At 39.5% G+C, this 16,396-nt stretch overlaps 1 protein-coding gene across 10 annotated transcripts in view; it reads left to right on the top strand.

Annotated features, from left to right (window-relative positions):
* Positions 1 to 16,396, top strand: part of DGKI (diacylglycerol kinase iota) — a 430,242-nt gene that overhangs the window by 208,695 nt on the left and 205,151 nt on the right. For all 10 annotated transcript variants that reach the window (XM_055591024.1, XM_055591028.1, XM_055591025.1 and 7 more), the window contains 5 exons: positions 143 to 280; positions 3,534 to 3,612; positions 8,956 to 9,011; positions 10,161 to 10,223; positions 14,429 to 14,502. In XM_055591024.1, coding sequence (XP_055446999.1) covers positions 143 to 280; positions 3,534 to 3,612; positions 8,956 to 9,011; positions 10,161 to 10,223; positions 14,429 to 14,502 — 410 coding nt within the window. The remainder of the gene's footprint in view (positions 1 to 142; positions 281 to 3,533; positions 3,613 to 8,955; positions 9,012 to 10,160; positions 10,224 to 14,428; positions 14,503 to 16,396) is intronic.

Below are 16,396 nucleotides of genomic sequence, written 5' to 3'. Positions count from 1 at the left end.
AACAGTTTACTCTCAGCCTTGTTAATTGCAAAATAAAGAGAGAGCTGTAGCAGAAGGTCTCCACCTGGCATGAACTCTCAATACCTTTAGCTGTACTGTCCACTATTCCAGACAGCAGTGTGTTCGTTCTTTGATTCCTTAGGGCTACACTGATGAGCCTGTTTCTAAGATCCTTTGCCAAGTAGAAGATGGGACGATTGTACAGCTGGATCGCTGGAATCTCCATGTGGAAAGAAACCCAGACTTGCCTCCTGAAGAACTGGAAGATGGCGTGTGTAAGGTTAGAGAGTTTTCCCTTCTGCAGAAAGGGAACCCTGGAGTATTTTCTGCCTGAGCCACAGGAAATACATTCCTGGCCAGAGGGTTATGTCTGATTACCTCCTATAGAGGTTATGGCTACTAGGGCTGTGAGAATAATGCTATCCAGTGATTCTGCCCCATAGACTTCTAAAGATCAAGATTTTCTAAGTGCTTCTGTAGCGCAGGGAGCTATTCTCTGTCCTCAAATTCCACACCAGAAAGAAATATATCAGTTTTCTAATCTTTCAGATTCATTGCAAAGTCTTAAAACTATGAGAAGATTTAAAAAAATAAAAGTCATATGGCCTGAAAACATTAGGCACAGGGTCTTTCAATAGAAAGATACCATCTGAGATTTCTGATCTGATAGCAAAAATTCCAATTTCATCACTTGTTTGGGATGCGAAGATACACCTAAATAAATGTTTGACTTAGTGTTTTTCCTTCAGTGATTAAACTTGTATCTCACAAACCAAGGGATATAATTATAAAAATGCTACTGTAGAGCTTCAGGGGAAAATTCAGTTTTAAGTTCTGGCTTCAATTTCATATAAATCTGATAGGTTTCTGAGTAGCTACTTGTTTTCTATTACTTTGCCTTTTTCTTTCGTGATAGTGTTTTCACATTTTTGTTGTGTAAGAAACTCCAGGCAGTGTGCCTCTGAAATGCAGATCACAAGGCCCTGTTCCCAGAGATTCTGATTAAGTAGATATAGGGTGAAGGCCCAGCATCTGTGTAGCATCCCTGCTCTATTGGATCACGAAGCCAGGATTTCATGGTGCCTTTGAATCCAGTATCATTTTAGACCAAACCAGTGCACCTTTCCTTGGAGAAGGAAATGGCAACCCACTCCAGTGTTCTTGCCTGGGAAATCCCATGAACAAAGGAGCATGGTGGGCTACAGTCCATGGGGTCGCAAAAGAGTCAGATACAACTTACTGACTGAACAACAACAAATGCACCTTTATTGATGAGCATCAAGATCCTCACCAGTTGTGGTAGAAGCTCAAGTTACTTATTTGACTAAAATTGGTTAAAACGTGTTTTGTCTTACCTTCATAGTGTTTTCCACCTAAACTATGATCCAGAAACTAAGGTTTTTCGTAGTTATCATGATTGCTCAGTTGACCTTGAGTTCGTAAGGTCACAGTGTTGTTTAAGCAAGTATCGTCTTGGGATATAATACTTCTTTGTAATATATTTGACTTATAGAAACTGGGCATAAAACAGCTAAAGTACAAAGAAATGTGCCATATGGAAATGTTAAGGTCCTATCCCCACTCAACTTGGAATGGTTAGGCCCTCAATAGCAATCTCTATTTAATTCTCTTCCCAACAGCTTAAGAAATGGAAAGGCTTCTTGATGCAGCCTGGGGACATTAATCCAGATAATTAAAGGGTTTCAAAAGTGGATTTGTAAGGAGATGTGTAGGAAATTGGGGCAATTTTTCCTGGAAAATATGAATAAGAACTCTTAAAACAGATTAAATTGTAATGTTATTTAGAGGATGGTGACCAGATGTTCTCCTACGTTATCAGTGGATGCTGAGACATGGGTTAGAATTGTAGCCAAAAGAACATAAATGGTAGAAATGAACATATCTGTGCTTTTGGCAGGATCACCAACCCTTGCTGTCATTCCTAAGGACTTGTATTTTCGTTTAAGTGCAGGAACTGGACATTCTCAAATGTGAAGCCAGGAGAGTGAGACATGTTTTGGCATTGCTCTATGCGTTTAGTTTCTCTCCCTTCTCCAGTCACTTGTAACCACTTCTAAGGGCTGAGCTGACCTCTGAATCAGTACATGCTCTGAGTCAGCCTTCCGTAGATGGGTTCATCCTTTATTTCAATCTCTGTGTTTCTGTATTATTAATAATCTCTCTCTTGCTCTCTTTCTGACTCTTCCTCTCATTTCGTTTTTCTCTTACTGCGACAAGATTATTGCTCTAGTCAAAGAGAAAAATCTTACTGATCAAGGGGCATAGGAAACCCAGTAATTTTTGAAATCTTGAGGATAAACACTTATTTCTAATAGAAGAGGAGTGCATTTCTCTCTGGAGGATAAACCTGATCATTATCTGGAAACATCATCCAGGCTGAGATAATGTTTCCCCTCTGTTTACTTTAACATTTACCTTCCAATCTGAGTTGCAGAAGAAAAAGTGGAAGAATTACCATATGCCTTCTAGCATTTCCCACATGCTTTCCTAATTGTTCTCACCTTAAACCAAAGGCCTTCAGATCATGTCAGCTTTGTAGTTTTAATGCAGGACTTCAGACTACATAGTTTGTTCTCCCCTTTACTCAACTTGCAGTAACAGCCAGGGACCCAGAGGACTCTGGCAAGGAAAGCTGAGGCTTATGTATATTTCTGTGTGTTTGTGTTTGCATATTTCATGGTCCTATTAAAGATCTAAGAGTTAATAGAGTAAATAAAAATCTGAATACTAATAAATACACACACACATATATTTTATTTCTAATTGGAGGATAATTGCTTTATGATGTTGTGTTGGTTTCTGCTGTACAACAGTGTGAATCAGCCATAAGTAGACATGTGTCCCCTCCCTCCCATCCCATCCCACCCCTAGGTCGTCACAGAGCACCGAGCTGAGCTCCCTGTGCTACAGCAACTTCCCACTGGCTATTTGTTTCGCACATGGTAGTGTGTTTATGTCAGTGCTACTGTCTTAACTAGCTTTTAGTTTTTCTCTAGGTTGAGAATAGTTAAATGGCTCCCACTGGCTTATTGCTTACATGACTTTTGTCAAAAATAAATAGATTTTTAGAAAATAAGGGTAAATTGTATTTATTTTCAGTTGCAATATTAATTTGCTGACCATAAGTTCTTCAAAAAATGTGCATCCACTGATTAAGAAGGTTAGATGTGATCCTTACAATTAAATTTATTTGCAGAGTTTGTTTAGTGAATCATCCTTTGTAACTGTTACAAATGTGCATCCCTCAGCCCTTAAGATTCTCGTGTTATAATATCCACAAGAATGATTCTCATTTAATAATTTGTGTTGTGTCTCTTGTTTCCTAAACTATTTAAAATTCTTGGGAGTATCCTATGAGTTGAGCTTTCCCTAAAGAATTAATTCAAAAATCCCTTGTTCCTTCTATGTAGACACCCCTGCGTTGGGTTGTGACTGGTCTTTCTCCCCGGGACTTGCCCCACAGACAGGTGTCTGGCTTTCAACTTTACCTCTGCCTTTGTTCGTCATTGCAGCTTCCTCTGAATGTTTTCAATAACTACTTCAGCCTCGGATTCGATGCGCACGTCACATTGGAGTTCCACGAATCCAGAGGTGAGGACAGCGTCCCAGTTTCCGTCTCCCAGGGAGGAAGTTTCCAGCGGGTGTTTTGCGTGTCCCCTTTTGCTTGCATATCACTTAAGCGCCCGCCATGTGCTTACTGCTGTTTCTCCATTTGAACTTTCATGGTGACCCTGGGAGCTCAGTAAGATAGAAGCTTATTACAGATGTTACCCCGAGGCCTCATTGTTTAGGGTCTCAAAGACAGTAAAGATCAGGACCGGATGTGTGCTCCAGGACTCAGGACTGCCAATCTTTAGGTTTGACTAGAAACTAAAGTCAGTGAACGACCAAGAAGTGATTTAAAAAAAAAAAAAAAAAAAAGGAAGAACAGTGACTAAAGAGCTGGTCAGGGAGGATTGATGCTGACTGAGAGTGATGAATACCATGTTCATGGAGAGGATCTAGAGATGGTGGTACATAATAAATATACACGAAATGTTGAAACAGATTGGCTGATGTGTCTATACCAGAGGTGTGGACTTTTTAGAATCTGTTAGTCCATCTTTTTTGCATTAAGCAAAAAAGAAATCATTATTAATGATGAAAGGTATAATTACTCAAGCTCTTCTTTTAATATAATTTATTTTTGGCTATGCTGGACCTCCATCGCTCCACAGGCTTTTCTCTAGTTGAGGTGAGCCAGGGCTACCGTCTAGTTGCGGTGTGAGGGGGTTCTCGTTGCGGTGGCCTCTCTTGTTGCCTAGCACGGGCTCTAGGGTATGTGGACTTCAATAGCTGTGGCACCTGGGCTCAGTCGTTACGGCTCCTAGGCTCTAGAGAACAAGGTCAATAGTTGTGCACGGGCTTAGTTGCTCTGTGACATGTCGGATCTTCCCAGATCAGGAATCGAACCAGTGTCTCCTGCATTGGCAGGTGGATTCTTTACCAATGAATCACCAGGGAAGCCCATCAGGCTAATTTCTTTTTTTTTTTTTTTTTTTTTTTTTTTGCTGTTTTCTGTTTATTTGGGGTTTTCCCATGTTTTTACCTGGATAGTCAAGAAATCTCAAGCTCCACTGCAGGAGGAGGAGGAAGAAAGTGAGGCTTCATTTTCATTAGGGTCATATGTACTTATTTTTGTTGATAGATAGTGGCTGGAAGCCATGCAAACCACAGTTGAGACTCCAAACTGTTCTCTAACGCAGCTGCTCAGGGACTGTGACTTTATGACAAAGCTGTATCATTTGCATCCGATACTTGCAGAGTGATTCAAAGCCTCATGAGAGCCATTCCAAAAAAAATAACCTTGCATAGAATAACCTACTAGATATTAGTCAAAACATACAATAAATTGGGAATAATGCCAATCCATTTACATGGACTGGGTAATAAATACAAATCTCACCAAGCAGAATCCTAAAAAATTCAATTGCAAAAAGTTTTTGGCATAGATATGAAATAGCCCATCAAATTGACATGGGAAAGTTGCAGACTTTTATTACTATCTGTATTGTATTTCTTTTAGAAGGAACAATTAAAATGACATTCATTTTGAGACAGTTTATTATTGGCATTTTCTGTGTAAATGCTTTTAGAATTACCAGTAGAAAAGAAAATAAGCAGTAAAGAAAGGCTGAACATTTTGATTCACTTTGTATGTAAATAATGCAAACCTTTGAATAATTTGATCAAAAAGAAAGTATATTGGACTTCCCGGCTGGGCCAGTGGTTAAGACTCCATGCTTCCAATGCAGAGGATGTGGGTTTGATCCCTGGTCAAGGAAGTCAGATCCAACATGCTGTGTGGTGCAGCCAAAAAATAAATTTTAAAAAGTGATTTTGAAAAGAAGAAGGTATACTTTATTTGATAGGAAAATGGATGCTGTTTTATTCTTCTCAAAGTGGCTAAGCCATGTCTGGCTGAACTGTTGGTAACAGAACATTTGGAACAAAATTCAGAGATTTAATAGGATTGGTCATTTAATTGTCGGTTGGAATCTTGCCAGTACTTTACACTATTGCATTATGACAGTACTTGAGGAAGTACACTGAAAATATTCTAGTCCACTATTATATAGTCATGGTAACAAATGATTATGGTTATCAGGTAGCAAAGCTAGGTCTCACTTGGCCATCTTTGTAAATTAGATAGTCATCTTTGGGGGACATGAAGGATATTAAACACATCAAACTTTTAGTCTGAGATTGGACACTCGAATCATACCCTCATTGAAATTGCTTATTATTCAGAGGATTTGAACCTTATACTACAAGGTCAAGGAAATACAATTATGACTCCTGAAGAGGCAGTATTTAAATTTGATTTAGGATTTGCTATTTTCTCTGAATATAAAGAGGCATGCAGATCAGCATGTTTCAAAGGATTATGAATGTTTCATGATTCATATGGTGAACTGACAGATTTCTTGGAAAAGGTGTTATTTTCGGTGGACTGCTAAATTTCACCCTCACCATCGCTGCAAAGGACACACTGCCAGGCTCTTGCCCAGGTGGTGAGACTCAGGCACAGTTGGCCTTTGAGAAACCCTGTCCAAGCTTCTCTATCTGTAACCTTCTTTTCCATCGTGAACCTCAGTGTGACATCTACTCATCATTCTAGATTCAAGTGTACTTGCCTCTGGAACACGTTTGATTTTCTCTGTGTGTGGACCCCACTCTCCCCTGCCACCCCCATTTTATCTTATATGGAGAAGGAAATGGCAACCCACTCCAGTGTTCTTGCCTGGAAAATTCCATGGACAGAGGAGCCTGGCGGGCTACAGTCCATGGAGTCATCTTATATAGACATCTTTTTATGGCATATACAGAGTGACATTTTTCATTTTCATTTTCAGATCTGTCTGCCCCTCTTTAAACAACACAAGGGCAAAAGACTCTCTTATTTTTATCCTCCTGTGCCAAGTCCAGTGGCGGTCTCAAATGTCTGCTATAGGAATGGAATGTTAAATTGGAGAATAGGCTCATATATAAAAGACAAATAAAAGTAGAGGGAGTATATAGTAGGGGGAGGATGTATAGGCAGTGAGTAGTATGGGAGTTTGGTGGGGATTGTTGACAGAAGAAAAGTATCAGGGGAAAGTTTCCAGAAAGGGTAGGAGGGAATATGGTGGGAAATAAAGAAGGAATGTGATGTAGACAAGAAGTGAAATGGGTAAGGGCATTTCAGACAGGAAAGACAAATACAGAGGGACAAAGGAGCTTGTGATAAAGGTGGGTTAGATGACAAGTTAATACAGAGTGAAAGATTTTTGCCATGGTGTTAGAAAAATGAAGATAATGCTGGTAAAAATATTTGTCCTTAAGGTGCAGTGACTTTGAAAGAAAAGATTTTTATAACACATAGAATTTTAACTGAAGGTGATACTGTCACTCTAGGCATAGATTTTGAAGTCATTTATGTATACATAACTGATGTCTTAAGATTGGGTTAATATCCAATGCAGGTAATTTGGAAGATGTATGAGTTATATGGGCTTCCTGGGTGGCATTAGTGGTAAAGAACCTGCCTGGCAATGCAGGAGAGGTAAGAGACATGGGATTGGGGAGAGTCCCTGGAGGAGGGCATGGCAATCCACTCCAGTATTCTTGCCTGGAGAATCCCATGGACAAAGGAGCCTGGTGGGCTCCAGTCCATGGGGTCACAAAGAGTTGGACACGGCTGAAGCAACTTAGCACGCACACATGAATTATATGGCGTTCAAATTGCTTATTGGCTTTTACAAACCTAGCGTTAAACTTATATTTGCTAATATCTCCCTAATGGGCAAGACCAATTACAGATAAAAGTAGAGTTTTGGATTCCATTCTAATGGCACATATGTTATTGTGCTATACACAAAGATGGGATTAATATGTTAAAATAATGGAATGGATTATACCCAGGGTTTCGTCATCATTATAAATGGATTACATTCAGAGCCAAATCATTTAGATGATTTAGATGATGAAATTTGGCAAGTTTGAACTAATGAGATTTAGATGAGGTCTTTGGATTTTGAGTTGATGCTGTAATGGGAATGAGACCTTTTGGGACCTGGGAGGAAGTGAATGTGTTTTTCACATGTGAAGGATGTGAATTATAGGGGCCAGAAGGCAGGCTATTGTAGGTGAAATTTTGGTTTCTGTGAACTTTGCCATTTGGTGTCATGCTTGCCATTCAAATACAGGGTTGGGATTTGGACACTTTCAGCAAGCGAGTCAGCTGTCTGATGAGAAATGACTTGGAGAAAGAGCTATTCCTAAAAAAGGATAACAAATGAACAAAATAGCAGAAGACGAACGTTGACAGTGGGTTCCTTTGGAATGTCTTGGAATTTTATCAGAAAGAGTGTAAGGAGATAGTATTTCATTTGGGGATTTATCATCCCTTGAATTCATGTGAACATTCTCTGATGAAGATTCTTGTTTAATCTATTTATGATCTTCAGCCTATATAACATCCAGGAACAAACACAAAATTAAACCATTCTTAGTCAGAGCCTTTGCTGTCTTTTGCCCTGAGTCCATTCTGCAGGTCATCTGTATGTATCTATATCTGTCTATATGTGCGTGCTCACCTGTGTCTGACTCTTTGCAACTGCATGGACTATAGCCTCCCAGGCTCCTCTGGGAGGAGGGATTTCCCAGTCAAGAATGCTGGAGTGGGTTGTCATTTCTTTCTCCAGGGGATCTTCCCAACCTCAGGATCAAACTGCATCTCCTGCGTTGGCAAGAAGATTCTTTACCACTGAGCCATCTGGAAGCTGCATAGATATACATATATACATATATATATATATAATATTTACATATCTTTGCTAAATCAAATGGTTTTTCGAGGCCTGTCACAAACAAGAGTGTAGATGGTAGTTAGGAGTTCTTGCAAACTTGACAGCAAATTCTTCATTGATTTTTATCCAAATTCCCTATATTAAATTTGAGCTGCATACATCATTTATGGAAGCTGTGCTCCATGGAGGTCAAAGCAGACAATGGACCCTCTCCCTTCTCCCTTCCCTCTTTCTTCTGTCGCTGCTCCTCTATTTTGAATAGAGTCCAGAGTGTCTCAGCCTTTAATGTGCATGGGAATCACCTGGAGAACTTGTTAAACCAGATTCCTAGACCAGACCCCAGCCCCCAGACATTCTAATTCAGTAGGATTGGGGTAGAGCCTAATAATTTGCATGTCTCAGTTGATATTGCCACTGATGACAGTTTGGGGCTACATTTTGTATCCCTGGGCTATTGTGCCAACTGCCTATAACTGAAGGAAACACGATAATGAAGCTGTTGGTTCCTTGGGATGGGGAGGGACAGAGAGAACGTGGAGGAGCTAATCTAACTCACTACTTCTAATGCAGTCTGTGTAACAAAACCACCTTTTCCCTTTCACAGAAGCAAATCCAGAGAAATTCAACAGTCGTTTTCGAAATAAAATGTTCTATGCAGGGGTAAGTATACATTTCATTTTTTAATGATTACATGTGATTTATACTAATTTACTGATGGTAATAGAGATGCTAATATACTATGCTAATAATTACATACACATCACAGATATTTACATGTGTGTCTATGTATGTGTGTGTGTGTTCAGTCATGTCCAACTCTTTGTGACCTCATGGACTGTAGCCTGCCAGGCTCCTCTGTCCATGGGATTCTTCAGGCAAGAATACTGGAATAGGTTGCTATTTCCTTCTCCAGGGGAATATTCCCAACCCAGGGATCGAACCCAGGTCTCCTGCATTGCAGGCAGATTTTCTACCACTGTACCACCCGGCAAGCCCTATGTTTATATAGAGTTAATGCTTAATGTGTTGGTTGAAGAATAAAAGTAAGGGTATATTTCTTAAGTCGGTTGGCAGAGAGTTCATTATCTTTGAACTTTAAAGCCCTGACGCTGAGTGGGAATGATAGTCAAGAAGTGGTGTGAAAAGCAAACATCAAAGTCAAGCTAGAGAACTGGAAAATTAGGTAGACTGAAAGATGTATGGCAAGTCTTGGGTAAGAATGTAGTTTTCATAAGGGTATGTATCCTATGCATTGACATTTGGATGCAAAATTAAGAGACCATGGAGAGTTTTTTCATGGAAGCATAAATGAAATAAAGGGGCACTCTTCTTTTTACTTCTTCTCAGGGACATCCCTGGATGTGAATGGCTAGAAAGAAAAAAAAAAAAAGAGGGCCTCCAAAATACTAATTTTTAAAGTGTGCTTAAGTTTATACCACTGGATAGAGGGGATTAAAGTAAAAAAGAGGCGAAACAAGACAGTCTCAGTGGAGAGTTAAAGATTTTATCAGCATCTACTGGATGAACAGGAAGGTCAGGAAAGGCTGTCAGATCTCCAAACTGACCCTTGAAATTACCTATATTTTCTCTCTCCTACTGCTATCTTAAATTTTATGATAAGTTACATTTTGAAAACAAAGAGAAAGATTTCAACTTGGCAGCCTCTGCACTACTTTACTCTAGAGAATTAGTTTTACATTTTGTATTTTTGCATAACTCAGAATTCCTAGGACCTATCTATCACAGAAGCAGGGCTTTGGCATAACTGTGTAATGAAGCATTTTTTTTCTTTCTTTCCTTGTGGTATAGGCAGCTTTTTCTGATTTCCTACAGAGAAGCTCTAGAGATTTATCCAAACATGTTAAAGTTGTCGTAAGTATTGCACGTGTTGACTCATTTCCCTTTGAATGTAAATATCATGTCCCTAACGTAAACCCCAAATACCAGTTTATGTACTCAATCAGCGGGCTGCATAGAACTTAAACTGAACTGAGTGTGGTGTGTTCAGCCAACATTCAGGAGCATTCAGTTATGTGTTGGGCACTGAACAGAGGATGAAGTTAAATAAGATGGATGGATTTTGCTCCTGAAAAAACTCATGGTTTGGTCATGCTGAAGGGCACCTAACTCATGGTAGAACAATAGAATAAATGTTGCTATGCGACTGTTCGTGTCATATGCTGATGGCGCAAAAGGAGAAATGCAAACTTCCCCTGGTGTAGTCAGGGAAGTCATCAAAGCAAGGATGTTGAGCTGGGTCTTGAAGTAGAAATAGATGTTCACCAAACAACTAGCTTTATTCCCAGGCTATCTGAAGAGTCTTCATTTTATTTTATTTATTATTTTTTTTTTGAAGAGTCTTCATTTTAGAAAAATACTTTGATTTTAGTATTTTGTGGTCACTTACTCTCTAGCCTGGTCATACCACTTACGAGTTTTTTTGGCTGCTGTTTACTTCTGAATCTCTGTCCCAAGTTGGGGGATACTCATCTTGGAGGCAAGGGAGATGGGAAGTCATTTTTTCTCTAAGAGATGTATTTTAAAATAGCATATCATTAATTATTAAGGAAGATAAAGTGTTTCCTTGAAAGAGGGAATGAGCATGATTTTGTTGCACATACCTGTATAAGTAAAGTGAAACATGAAACAGAAAAATATACAGATGAGGAAAAAGAAATGGGGATACAGCAATGCTTGGATTTATTGTGGAATGGATAAAGAATAGCATTTGTGACAGAAGGGGGTAGGATAAAAGGTATACATACAAATAGAGAAAAATATATGACCTTAAACTGATGGATTTATAGAGGAATGCAGAGGAGCCTAAGATAAATATTCAATTTTCTTGACACCAATAAACCATATAGGAGACACAAATCTCCTAAATCATTTGAAACAAAGACATTACCACTAACAGCCTGTGGCATCACTTTCATATGTTTCAGTTCTCATAAAATACTAATGAAAAGATAGTATCCTTTAGTTGTAGCAACTCTTGAAAACTGGAATATTGCATTTTTAAATCTAGATACGAGAAAGAGACATAGTCCATTAAACTGTGACGATCTTAGTTTTGATAAAACGATGGTTATTTAAGTAGCAGCAACCTTTCCTGAGACTTAACCTGTTTCTTCTGTGGGGGCCTGCAAATAGCCAAAATTAAACTTTCCTTCTTGTCCCAGTATTTTTTTGCATTATTGGGAACATTGTAGCACCTGCCTGGAGAGCCAGTGAGTGGAGGGCACTGACTATACTGAATGGTGTTCACTGTCTAACTCAGCTGGGTGGAAATTAAACTCTGTGTGTCTCCACACCACTGGAGAGTTTTTCTCCCCCATCTGGCAGTCTTCCTGTTGAGAAATGTCTCAGGCATGGGTGGCCATAGAACAGGGATTAAAAAAAGCCTGCAGAGAGGCCAAAGTGGCAGCCGGAAACAGAAAAGGTATGATATCAGCCAGTAGGTATAATATTCCAGGTGGATTGTTCTGTGTAATCATCTTTTATTTATGAAGAGAAAAAAAAAACAGTAGAAACTAAGTCTTAACAATTGGGATTCAGGTTTGTCTATATGACTAAAAGCACATGCATTTGAAACAACAATTACCATTGTGCTATGACACAGAAATATACAAGGGTGTTTCTACAATTACATCACTGAGAGTGAGACTGAAAAGATGGGAATTCAGAGCAAATAGATGTACACATAACAGCAGACTATCTTATCTTTGCCACGGGGTGAAGTCAGTGTTTCTGATGTAATAGTTAATAATCTAATCTCACAGAAATACAAAATATGTGCACAAATACTACACACACACACACACACACACACCCACCCACCCAGAGGATAGTAACAAAACCCTGCATGCATCCTTCTTTTGTTCTACTGCACATGTGTTCTTGTTTCAATTCATCCACATGGGAGCTTGTACACAGGAAGATTTTTTTGTTTGGAAATATTTTCCTTTGTGTGTTTGAAGTAGGGAGAAAATTGAAAACTGCAGTCCTAAAGAGTTGTGAAGTTTAAATGCAATAATATATAGGAAAATTTTGTAAAATATTGTAAGGCGTGCATCTTCATAGAATTTGCTGAGTTTCTAGAATCACTATGTTTTTTTCAGGTGGAAAAAGTAGAAAATTAAAAAAAAATAATTCTGTTCTAAATAAAGGAATATATAAGTATAGGATTTTTGCTGTAATGCAACAGTGCTGCTTTGCATACTATTAAGATATCACATGCTGTGGTTTTTTTTTTTTTTTTGAAAGTTTTAGTTGCTTACAACACTCAGTTTTGATCATTTAAAACATCTACATTTTTTATTCACTGGTAGAGCCATCTATCAACTCAAGTCCTTAAATTGGGAGACCTTACATGTGTTTAAGATTTTGAAAGTGTTGTGAAAACACCTTCAATCAATGTCTAGAACTTCATTCCAATCTAAATAACATTTGAGAATACTTTGCTTGTTTAGGATTATAAGATTTCCCAGAAACAGTTTTTGAGAATGTTCATGAAAACTAGTCTGTGTTAAGATCATCTGGGAGGAGGAGAATGAAACAACCTTGATGGCTAGCAGAATCATCGTAACCTGGATTGCAAGTCCCTCTGAAGAAACCTTCAGAAATTTGCAAGGATCCTGGGAATGCTTTAACCCTGTCTCCCAAGGAGAAGACGGGGGGTGGGGGTGGGGGTGGGGTACATTCTGGATGAGGGTGTGAGGAGAGCAGATAAAAACCAGGCTTTATACCTTTGACATCAAGAGGCCTAGAGTCCTGACCAGAGTGCTCCTCTTTTGGCGTTTGTCACCAGTGGGAAATGAGAAAGGGAAACGAAAAGCCTCTTCCTTGAGCAGTCAGAGGATGCTCTTGAGGAAAGCACTAACCAGTCAGGCAAAGTGAAAGTGCTGGTCGCTCAGTCATGTCTGACTCTACGACCCATGGACTGTAGCCCGCCAGGTGGCTCTGTCCATGGAGATCGCCAGGCAAGAATACTGGAGTGGGTAGCCATTCCCCTCTCCAGAGGATCTTTCTGACCCAGGGCTTGAACCCAGGTCTCCTGCATTGCAGGCAGATTCTTTACCATCTGAGCCACCAGGGAAGCCCCAAGCGGGTCAGGGACCACACAAAGGTATTGAGGCCAAGCCAACCTGAGGCCCTTGAAACCCATAGTCACATCCAGAACCAATGAAATGGTTCATCTCAGAAGACCAGTTGCAGTCTATAAGAGATTACACTGATAAGAGTAAATCACTAATGGAGATATGCTAATTTATAATAGATAGTTAGGGGAAAAAAAAAAACATGCAGGGTATATTCCTTACTAACTTCTTTCAAAATATTACATTGAACATTTTCAAAAGACAAATTATCTCAAAAAGCAGGGAAAATAAATGGTCATATGCATGACTATTTTTGAATCAGATGATGGTGGTAGAGATTACTACTGCCTCATCTTGAGGCTTTGTCCTTTTGTTAAGTGTTCATAAATCTTTTAAGGATTTACTGCATAGCACAGGGAACTATATTCAATATCTTGCAATCCCTGGTGGCTCAGTTGGTAAAGAGTCTGCCTGCAATGCAGGAGACCGGGGTTCGATCCCTGGGTCAGGAAGATCTCCTGGAGAAGAAAATGGCAACCCACTTCAGTATTCTTGCCTGGGAAATCCCATGGACAGAGGAGCCTAGTGGGCTACAGTCCATAGGGTCGCAAAAGTCAGACACGACTTAGCGACTAAACCTACTTACCTACCTAAATCTTTTAATGTTGATACAACAAGCCTAAGTATCTAATCACATTCCAAGATTAAGAATAATGAGAGTTCCTTGGATTCTGAGACCAGAGAAAAACATTTTGGTCAAATGGCAGCTTTGTTTTTACATGAAGTCAAAGCAAAACCAAGCCCTGAACTCTGGAGCTGGGAAAGTTAGAATAAATTTTCAGTCACAGTAATGGCCATCCACGTCAGCAACAGACAAGGACAAGGGTGAGACTTTGGTACCTGCCCTTGTCGGCTAAGTTGGCTTGTAGACTAGCACCTGCTTCAAAACCCTTGCTTTTTCTGCTCTGATTGTTGCAGTGTGATGGGACTGATCTTACCCCAAAGATCCAGGAACTGAAGTTCCAGTGTATAGTATTTTTAAATATACCCAGGTAAGCCCTGTTCTTATTGTCTTCCTTGGTTTGACGTGAACTCTGTTTGACCTGAGGTTCTCTGTTTTCATGATGGAAAATTTCCAGGTACAAGCGGTGAAAATTAGTTACTTTAATGACTTATTAAGAGTCTCCAGGCCTGATCATTTTCTCTCCTACTTGCTTTGTTTACTGTTCTCTATGGTATTTTTTCATGTATGTGGTATAGCATGCATGGAGTATACTTACACATGCTTAAGAAGCCCAGGCAGCCCTGTGGACCGAGACATTTTAATGTAATTCTCAATTACAGACCCCCCCACCCTGTCACCCTCCCCAGGAATGATGGACTTGCATAAATACGTGTTCTTAGTTTCCCAAAAGCTATTAGGAAACCTTCCAGCCTGATTTCAGCATGGAATTCATTCAAAATCGTTGCCAGATGATTGCTTTGAAAAAATAGGATCAATTAGAGCAGCATTTTCTAGCCAGAATGTCAGCTTTCTTTGGTGCTATTATATACCTCAGGAGAAAGGGGTATTTAAGATTAACTAGTCTCAAAATAAGCACATTTCTCAGTGGTCTTAAATTTAGATTCTAGGCTCCCAAGCCAAGATTTGAAAGGGATGGATCCCTGACTCTTTGTTATTTGCAAACCAGACAACTCAGACACAAAAATCCACAAATAAGTTATATTTAGACTGAATTTGGTTGAAATGAGAAGTGTATGTAAATCTATGTCTGGGAAAGCATAGTCTCCTGATGACTTTTGGCCGTGCTCAGTTTAGCCCCTTACAACCTATTCCAGAAGTATTTTCATCTTAGTCGTTGAAGTAGGGGGCCTAGATTCTCAGGAAACATTATTTGTTAGCTTGCTTTAATTTTCTTTTCTTCTCCTTATTCTTCTTCTTGCTCCTTCCCATCTCCCGTCTGGACTTGGTTTATTCTACTTTTCAGTTTCCCTGACTTCCCCTTCCCTTTCTGATCTCACATCTTTGTCTCATCCCTTTTCCACTCCTCTATCTTCAGTTACTGTCCCCCTCCTCATCCTGGGGTACTCATTGTCTTAATTATGTATTTACTGCTGATACTTACCCAGATTGATTCTCTTTTCCTCTCTTACTGGCATGTGTATGTCTCCCTCCAAGACCAAATTCTGACACCACCTATTGATAACTCATGGGATGTCATAGAAAGTAGGCCTATGTGAATTATAGAGTAAGACACACACACACACACACTATTGATACTATGTATAAAATAGATAACTAATGAGAATCTACTGTATGCCACAGGGGGGACTCTACTTAAAGCTTGGTGGTGACCTAAATGGGAATAAAGTCTAAAAAAGAGGGGATTGCTGCTGTTGTTCATCACTCAGTCATGTCTGACTCTTTGTGACCCCACAGACTGCAGCACACAGACTTCCCTGTCCTTCACCATCTCCAAGAGCTTGCTCAAACTCATGTCCATTGAATCAGTGATGCCATCCAACCATCTCGTCCTCTGTGGTCCCTTTCTCCTCCTGCCCTCAATCTTTCCCAGAATCAGGGTCTTTTCTAATGAGTCGTCTCTTCCCATCAGGTGGCCCAAGTATTGGAGCTTCAGCATCAGTCCTTTTAATGAGTATTCAGGATTGATTTTCTTTAGGATTGACTGGTTTGATCTCTTTGAAGTCCAAGGGAAAAAAAGAGGGGATGGATGTATACTATAGCTGATTCTCTTTGCTGTGCAGTAGAAACGAACACGACATTGTAAGACAACTATACTCCAATAAAAACTTAAAAAGTTGATAATGAATTAGTAGAAAGTTGGACACCATGGGATGCTTTTGTTGTCAAATTTTGACCCGTTTTCATAAATTGATACTTGGAGGGGAAGGGGATAAACCCATTTTCTTTTCTATTGGGAGACA

This window comes from Bubalus kerabau, chromosome 8 (genome assembly GCF_029407905.1).
Source record: "Bubalus kerabau isolate K-KA32 ecotype Philippines breed swamp buffalo chromosome 8, PCC_UOA_SB_1v2, whole genome shotgun sequence".
NCBI lineage: Eukaryota > Metazoa > Chordata > Mammalia > Artiodactyla > Bovidae > Bubalus > Bubalus kerabau.
This window is presented reverse-complemented; position numbering and strand designations above follow the sequence as displayed.